The sequence below is a fragment of the Corythoichthys intestinalis genome, chromosome 22 (genome assembly GCF_030265065.1).
Source record: "Corythoichthys intestinalis isolate RoL2023-P3 chromosome 22, ASM3026506v1, whole genome shotgun sequence".
Classification (NCBI taxonomy): Eukaryota; Metazoa; Chordata; class Actinopteri; order Syngnathiformes; family Syngnathidae; genus Corythoichthys; species Corythoichthys intestinalis.
In genome coordinates, this window is record NC_080416.1 from 34,379,835 (window position 1) to 34,388,976 (window position 9,142).

A 9,142-nucleotide genomic window follows, 5' to 3' on the forward strand; every position below is an offset into this window, starting at 1 on the left:
GTGGAAGCTGGGGTGTGTAGTGTCTTTTATAATCCTCCTTGCCCTACCTTGGCACCGAGAGTTGTAGATGCCAGACAAGGGAGGAAGAGGTCAACCGATGACGCTTTGTGCTGTGTTGAGCACCGTCTTCTCCTATATGCTTCTGTGCAGCTTGAGGCGAGCTTTGTAACGCCCACCTCCGTGCAATCCACGACGGGAAGACCACCAATGGGCACCGAATTGAAATATATTATTGCGACATACGTTTGAAGTGTCCAAGATCAAAGTGTGAACGCACCATCAACTCACAGCTCGTTCATGTCAAGCAAGCCGGCCGGTTCCACATACAGTGAGGAGCAGAAGTATTTGCATCCTTTGATTTTGAAATTTCACCCACTTAGAAAATAGGTAGAGGTCTGAAATTTCAATCATACCTGTAGATGCATTTCCACTCATAGAGACATAATGTAAAAATAAATCCGGAATTCACATTGTATGATTTTTCAATATTTTATTTGTAATTACTGGGGTTCGTAAGTATTTGTACCCCCGAGAATCAGCAATAATTATGACACTCAAAGAGTTGTCAGTACCTTAAAATTTTTAAAAAAGTCCACCTTTACCCCATAAGTAACCACCCACCCACCACCCGTTACAGTTCATAGTTGTTACCCGTGTACCCCGTAGTCAGTCATAATCCAACTGCTGCCATGGGCAAGACCAGAAAGCTTTCGAAAGACATCAGAGAAAAAAACGGTTCGGATCCACAAAGTCGGAAAAGGCTATGGGACGATTGGAAAGCAGCTTGGTGAGAATAAATCAACAGTTGCAGCAATTGTTAGAATATGGAAAAGGCTAAACATGACTGATAATCTACCTCGTATTGGAGCTCCATGTACAAACCCTCCTCGTGGGGCGTCACTCATGATGAGAAAAGTGAGGGCTCAGCCTAGAACTACATGGCATGACCTGGTCAATGACCTGAAGAGAGCTGGATGCACAGTTTTAAAGGACACTGTCAGTAAAAAACTACAGTGCAATGGTTTAAGATCATGCATTGCGCAGAAGGTTCCCATGTTGAAGCCAATACATATGAAGGCCCCTCTGAAATTCTCCAGGGACATTCGGAATGATACAGAGGGGTCATGGGAGAAAGTCATGATGAGGCCAAAGTAGAACTTTTTGGTGCAAACTTTACTCGTCGTGTGTGGAGGAAAAAAGGACGAGCACAATCCCATAACACCATCCCCACTGTGAAGTATGGCTTGGAAACCGCATCCTTTGGGGCTGCTTTTCGTGAAATTGTGAAATGTATCGTCAGATTTTGAGCCACAACCTTCTTCCCCCAGTCACAGACTTGAAGATGAGCCATAGATTGCTCTTCCAACATGACAATGATCCAAAGCACACAGCTAAGCTGACCAAGGAGTGGCTGCGTAAAAAGCATATCATGGTTCTGGAGTGGCCTAGCCAGTCTCCAGACCTCAATCCAATAGAAAATCTTTGGATGGAGCCGAAACTTTGTGTTTCTCAACAACGACGGCCCCGAAACTGGACAGATCTAGAGAAGATTTGTGTGGCGGAATGGGCCAAAATCCCTGTTTCTATTTGTGAAAACCTAGTGAAGAACTACGGACAAACCTGTAATTGATGTCTGTAATTGAACTCTGTAATTACAAAGTCTTACGCACTAAATATTAGCACTGTTTTTCTCAGGGGTACGAATACTTATGAACCCCAGTAAATTACAAATAAATTAGGGCTGTCAAACTATTAAAATTTTTAATCGAGTTAATTACAGCTTAAAATTTAATTAATCGTAATTAATCACAATTCAAACCATCTCTAAAATATGCCATATTTTTCTGTAAATTATTGTTGGAATGGAAAGATAAGACACAAGACGGATAAATACATTCAACATATGGTACATAAGTACTGTATTAGTTTATTATAACAATAAATCAACAAGATGGCATTAACATTATTAACATTCTGTTAAAGTGATCCATTGATAGAAAGACTTGTAGCTCTTAAAAGATAAATGTTAGTACAAGTTATAGAAATTTTATATTAAAACCCCTCTTAATGTTTTCGTTTTATTAAAATTTGTAAAATTTTCAATCAAAAAATAAACTAATAGCTCGCCATTGTTGATGTCAATAATTACACCATGCTCACTCATGGTGCTGAAAGCCATAAAATCAGTTGGACCCAAGCGCCAGCAGAGGGCACCAAACACCAAAAAACTAGTAACAAGCGGACATTACACTCTGCTGTCATTTTAAGCTGTTTGAGCGGGGCATGTGCGTTAATTGCGTCAAATATTTTAACGTGATTAATTTAAAAAATTAATTGTCGCCCGTTAACGCGATAATTTTGACAGCCCTAAAATAAATTATTGAAAAATCATACAATGTGAGTTCCGGATATTTTTTTAGATTACGTCTCTATAAGTGGAAATGCATCTATGATAGAAATTTAAGACCGCTACCTATTTTGTAAGTGGGTGAACTTGCGAAATCACAAGGGGTACAAACAATGTTCCCTCTAAGCTGCGTGCGTGCGCAATCGCACACTGCTTGCACACACTCGGCGCACCAAAAAATCTATGAAGCGCAGGAAAAATTCAACAGAAATGTATTGTAGCGCCAATTGGACTACTGTCTTTTAGCGCCGTAATGATATGTCACCGGGACACTCCTAATAGTGCGTTCGATACGGCAACGCAGCGCTCCCATTAGTGCGTTCGATACAGCAACGCGGTGCTCCCATTGATGCATTCGATGCGGCAACGCGACACTCCTATTGGTGGAAAAAAGTGAGTTTGACTCCTCTGCTGATTTACTGAAGCAACATCCGCTGCCAGTCTTTGCAAGCGCTAGAATATAGATTAATATCTAATTTTAATACTAATCTAGGTAATTAGTCAGTTAGACCAACAAAATTGTTTTCTGTATCATTTTGCAACGTAACTCAATGAGCGACAGGTGTCTAGAAAAATGATTTGAAAAATGTTTTGAACAAAATATATTCTTGAATTAAGAGTGTTTCTGACCTTTCAAAGCTTTTTAAAGATTAATAATAATAATAATAATACATTTTATTTGACAGCGTCTTTCTGGCACTCAAGGTCACCGTACAATCATTTAGAACTATTAGACAAAGACTAGATAAAATACTAAAAGATAAAGATAATTAGCTGGACAGTAAAACACAAGAAATCAGGGGTAATTATGGGTATGCGAATCTGAACAGGTGAGTTTTGAGTTTGGATTGAAAAACAGGGAGTGAGTCGGTGTTCCTGAAATTGGGTGGCAGGGAATTCCTAAGCCGGGGAGCAGAGCGGCTGAATGCTCTACTCCCCATAGTACTGAGGCGAGTGGGGGGCACAGACAGGTGTATGGAGTTTGAGGACCTAAGGGCACAGGAGGGAGTTGTAGTATGGAGGAGGTCAGACAGGTACAGAGGGGCAAGGTTGTGGATGGCCTTGGTAGTGAGGAGAAGAACATTGTACTGGATGCGAAAGTGGACCGGGAGCCAATGAAGCTGGCAGAGAACCTGAGTGATGTGGTGGACGAATGGGGTACGTGTTATAATGCGAGCGGCTGAGTTCTGGACCTGCTGCAGTTTATGGAGGGTCTTTTGAGGGAGGCCAAAGAGGAGGGAGTTGCAGTTATCCAAGCGGGAGGTGACAAGGCTATGAGCCAGGATGGCAGCAGAACGGGGGGTGAGGGAGGGGCAGAGGCGGTTGATGGTCCGTAGGTGAAAGTGGGCAATCCGGGTAATATTATTGATGTGTGAATGAAAAGAGATTGTACTGTCTAAGATGACACCCAGGCTCTTAACTTGGGGGGAGGGTGAAACAGTCGAGTTGTCAATGGTGAGGGGATTGCTATGGTATTTAGATGTAGTGGATTTGGAGCCGATGAGGAGCACCTCAGTTTTACTGCTGTTGAGTTTGAGGAAGTTTTGGGTGAGCCAGTTTTTTTATTTCGGTGATACTGTCAGGCAGGAAGGTGGGCGTGAGAGAGGAGGAGGGTTCGGAATTCAGGTAGAGCTGGGTGTTATCGGCAGAACAGTGAAAGTTGATGTTGAATTTACGGAAAATATTGCCAATGGGAAGGAGGTAGATGATGAAGAGTAGGGGTCCTCGGACAGAGCCCTGAGGGACACCGGAGGTAACGGGTGAGGGAGTAGATTTATGGAACTTGAGTTGTACTTAGTGAAAACGTCCAGAAAGGTAGGATGAGAACCAATTCAACGGGGTGTGGGTGATGCCAATAGTGGATAGACGGTGGAGGAGGGTGGCTTGACAGATGGTGTCAAAAGCTGAATATAGGTCCAGAAGGATGAGGATAGTGAGAAATCCATAAGGGGAATCTGGAAATATACTAATTTATTGCTTAAAATGTGTCTTTTAAGCCAAATTTTCACTAGCTATTTTACTTATTTCAAGAAATCTGAGTAAAAATTTACTTGGACTTGCAGATAATTTCACTTATTTCTTGTAGCTTTTACACTGAAAACGAGGGAATTTAGGTTTAAGGAGGTGTGTTTTTGCAGTGTAGCTGCTCAGACACAGAGAATAAGAATCTTGAGTGTCCTTATTGTCAGAACAGTTTTAATGTGGGAGTGATATAGTGTGATACATTGTGGTTGTTCGTTACGTTTTATTTATTAACTCAACTATGCCTCAATTGGACCTTACCCAGGCCAAAGCAGGACTCTCCTATGGTTGAAGCAGGACCAAGGGCGTAGGTTTGCATAGGGATGGTAGGGACATAACACTACCAACTTCTCAGGGTGCTCAAATTGTCCCCACCAACTTTAAGCAACCTTATATGGATTATATAATGACTTCAGTTATATAGGTAATTTAGATTGTCTTGTCAAACGCAGGTCTGATTGGCTGATGACTTGACCCCCACACACACGCATTCACACCCTCGACAGAAATACAACATGCCGTCTCATCCATCTCCTTCAAGGACAAGAGATATTTTAAAAAGAAGTCGGTAAGCAGCAGCCACTGTAAGTAATGTAAAAAGACATTAATGTTCTGGAGGTGGGGAACACACCACTAATTTTGCTACTGAAAGTCTGACCTGCATCTGAGTTAGTGTAACATTAATCTGTGCAAATTTCTCAAACTAGAGGAGGAAGCTGCTTTGAGAGAAATATCCTCCTGGATGTTTTCTCCTGTTAATGTTAATTAAACTGTAAGAAATGTAGTTTACCCCCTTCTCCCCAGTTTTGTTTTTATTTATGTGGTCCTAAAGCAGCCCAAAGGAGCTTTCACTTTTTTTGTTGAGTTTGGCTGTGATGTGGACAAAACAGTAGTGTTTTACCTGGAGGAAGGCTAAATTTTGTATTTATATTTGTTATCCCCTGACTAAGAAGTTTTTTGTTATATTTAATTTATTTAGACAGACAATGTTGAGTGGTATAAAGACAAATGTTTTTTTGTTTTTTTTTAATCCCTGGATACCTAAGAGATGATGAACAAGTTTGTATTTCTTGTGTATGTTAATATAATTTCTGTAAATAATGCAATTTATATTTGCTAATAGAATCCAGACATTGTGGAAGTTTTCAAAATGCTTCTTTAGTAGTTTTTGAGAACTAAGGTTTGGATCGAACAGTGTATCACCTGAACCAATATATATGCACTGCAAAAGCCCACCTCCTAAAAACTGACATAAAAAAAAAAAAAAGAAAAGAAAAAAAGCGAACAAAAAATAACTTTACCGGTAATTCCCTTGTTTCCAGTGTAAATCTACTACAAAATAAGTGAAATTGTCTGCCAATGCTTCAAATAAATTTTACTCACAATTCTTGAAATAAGAAAAATAGCTAGCTGAAAATAAGCTTAACAGACTTATTTTAAGCAAAAAGTTTGTATATTTAATCTTAAAAAACTTGTTTTTCAGAAATTCAAGAATAGATATTGTTGAAAACATTATTTGAAAGCATTTTTTTTTTAATTTAGGTGAAAAATGACCAACTTTTAGATGTATGGGCTTAATAAGAACAAATAGTAATATTTATGGATCTAAAGAAGATTTGTGTAGAGAAGATATGTGTTGTATTAAGTGGAAGAATCAGTAATCTGTTAACTAGCCTTTAACACTCAAAACAAGATGGAGAAAATTATTCAACTGGATTTAAGAAAAATTATCAGATTAAGACGTTATAAATTTGCAGTGTGAAAGTTAGTATAAGTCAATACAGATTCTTTTTGCATTAATAGTTTAGCATATCAATGAATGAGGTTCATATTGGTGACCCCCGTTCACCGAATCTCTTTGGTCTTATTAATGTCCCGTCCACAGCAAAAGGTGTACGTGCAGGTTATGCTGTTATATTGTCCCTACCAATATTGAGACAAAACCTGCATCTATGAGCAGGACTCTCACATCTAACATAGTAAACATCTCTGAACAACGAGATCTTGGTCTTTTTCATTTTAAGTGGGCCAAATCAATTATACTGTATTAAAAGTAAACTATTGAAAATTGCCTCTGTAATTGCATTCTTTTAATAAACCATGTAACTTGCAATGATTCAAGGTTTTGAATAGGCGTGCTACTGGTGTGTGGCCTCCGTGTACACATCTGATGTTGCTCATCGTGCTCCGCAGTGTGCTCAGAGAGCTTGTGTGTCTGCTCAGACACATGATTGGCGGAGAGCCAGATATGGGTCGCGTTATATAGGTTCCCGACCCGTCTTAAGTTATCAATCCAAACAGCTGTCACATTCAGTGACAGTAATATGACAGTCAGTACAAAAGAAAAACTGAAACGGATATAGGGTTAGAAGGAGAAAGGCAAGAATGGTGTCAAAGCGTGCACTAAACCACACCCTCCATTACTCTTTCCGTCAGTACCCATACGAGACACTGTTCCGCAGCCAACACTACGCCCTGCTGGACAACTGCTGCAGGGAGTACCTGTTCCTCTGCGACTTCTTCATGGTGGCAGGAAACTCAGCCCTGGACCTGTTTAACAGCATCATGGGAAAGACCCTCAGCATGTTCCTGGTACGTGGCTCCACTCTATCTCTCATCTAAGCTGGAACAACCAGATTTCAGTGGAATGTCATTATCCAGTTCCAAGCTGTCTGTCACTAAGGCAATTTGTTTTCATTTGACTTGCGGCACACAAGCCAAAATGCAATTAGTCACTTGAGTAATCTTTGAATCCCGGCCGCCGCCCGCCCCTTCCGCAAATAAAAAGGCGAGCTGTTACCTTTAACTCATTGCATACCATTGAGGGTGATAGACATCCAATCCATTTGGACCTGAGGGGCCAATGAATGAACATTCATTCGCCACTCCCGTTGCAAACGGGTTGGATGTCTAGTGCTGTCAATGGCAGCCAATAAATGCCTATAAAGGTTTTTTAAAAAAAATACATAAATGGTGCACGAGAAGGGTTAATAGCCTCCTTTGTTCGATTGTTGGGAACGTCAACCACTGAAAGCATCTGAATTGCTACCATATCACTTTCCAATCAGCTTTTAACTGCGTCAGTCTACTGTAAATTACAACTGTCCTTCTAGGCATCCATTTTTAGCACTGACGTTTTAACTTTTGCCATTCACAAAAAAGCACTAACATGCCGGTGAACTGCGTATGCGTAGAAAAGCATGTCAGCGTACGTGTCAGACTGCTACGACGGCATCGCGGTCTTCCTCTGCATCCACATCATCCTGCGCTTCCGAGCTATCGCCGCCAAGAGGAACATTCCGGCCCTGGACAAGTGAGTGGGTTCGTGCGCGTGAGTGTTCCCTGCGGCCAGACGCCCTGACGACAGCCCCTCACCGTGTACGTGTGGCAGGTACTGGGAGGCGGTGCTTGAGCTGCTGTGGCCACGTTTTGAACTCATCCTGGAAATGAACATCCACAGCATCAGGAACACGGATCCGCAGAAGCTGGGAGTGCTGGACACCAGACCGCACTACGTAAGCGACCCGGCGGCCCATTTCGCCTTCCCGCTCGGCGTAACTCCGCCCGTTTTTCAGATCACGCGCCGTTACGCCGAGTTCTCGTCGGCCGTGGTCGGCATCAACCAGACCTTCCCCAACGAGAGGACCGACGCGCTGCTGGCTCAGCTTCAGGCGGAGGTGGAGAACTTTGTGCTGAAGATGGCGGCCGAGTTTCCCTCCAGGAGAGAGCAGCTCATCTTCCTCATCAACAACTACGACATGATGCTCAGCGTGCTCACGGTGACTCCCGGTTCTCCGCCTGAAAACAGGATGGGTTTCGGTGCAGCTAACTAAAACGCGTCGTTCTCAGGAGAGGGCGGCAGACGACAGCAAGGAGGTGGAAGGCTTCCAGCAGCTCCTGCTGGCCAGGACGCAGGTGAGTGGCGACGTGCGGCGGAAGGCGTCCCGAGCGCCTGAATTCTCACGCGCTGCATCACGCACCCCGCCAGGAGTTCATCGAGGAGCTTCTGGCGTCTCCCTTTGGTGGAATGATCGCCTTCGTGAAGGAGGCTGAGGCTCTGACGGAGAAAGGCCAGCTGGAGCGCCTGAAGAACGACGAAGGTGAGAGGTGGCCAGCGTCGCCGGCCGATGTGGGCTCACTCCCCGTATCGTGTGCGCTTTCAGCCCGAATCTGCCAGCTGGTACGAGGCTTCTCCAGCTCCTGGAAGCAGTCGGTGGAGGCCATGAGCCAGGACGTTATGCGGTCCTTCACCAACTTCAAGAACGGAACCAGCATCATCCAGGTAAGACCGGGGAAGCCAATCGTCGGATCTGCTCTTTAACGCCCTCGTGGCTTTGCTAGGGCGCCCTGACCCAGTTGATCCAGTACTACCACGGCTTCCACAAGATCCTCAACCAGCCCGCGTTCCGCAGCCTGCCGGTCCGATCCGAACTCATCAACTTGCACCACCTTATGGTTGAAGTGAAGAAGCACAAGCCCAACTTCTGAGGCGGAAAAGACTTTAAACTCACAATAGCTATTGTGTTTCTGTTGGCACCTTGTCTGTAAATAAGCTCCCGAAAGTAAGAATAAACTACAAAGTTCACTTCGATAGAGCTGACGTCTCCCGGGCAAATGTCATTTCCTTCACGCGTTTGTCGGTCATAACTGTGAAGTCTCCCGGGAAACTACAATTTTGCCTGCCGGCCACCTGTATTACCTTTTCCCCCCTCA

General features: G+C 43.2%; 1 protein-coding gene across 1 annotated transcript in view; it reads left to right on the plus strand.

Moving 5' to 3' along the window:
• Positions 1 to 9,022, plus strand: part of vps52 (VPS52 subunit of GARP complex) — a 40,425-nt gene extending 31,403 nt beyond the window's left edge. Inside the window, exons 12-19 of the mRNA XM_057827290.1 lie at positions 6,866 to 7,021; positions 7,624 to 7,742; positions 7,821 to 7,944; positions 8,005 to 8,208; positions 8,279 to 8,344; positions 8,418 to 8,529; positions 8,593 to 8,711; positions 8,771 to 9,022. Of these exons, the coding sequence (XP_057683273.1) occupies positions 6,866 to 7,021; positions 7,624 to 7,742; positions 7,821 to 7,944; positions 8,005 to 8,208; positions 8,279 to 8,344; positions 8,418 to 8,529; positions 8,593 to 8,711; positions 8,771 to 8,917 (1,047 nt within the window). The 3' untranslated portion in view covers positions 8,918 to 9,022. The remainder of the gene's footprint in view (positions 1 to 6,865; positions 7,022 to 7,623; positions 7,743 to 7,820; positions 7,945 to 8,004; positions 8,209 to 8,278; positions 8,345 to 8,417; positions 8,530 to 8,592; positions 8,712 to 8,770) is intronic.
• Positions 9,023 to 9,142: the final 120 nt, after the last annotated feature.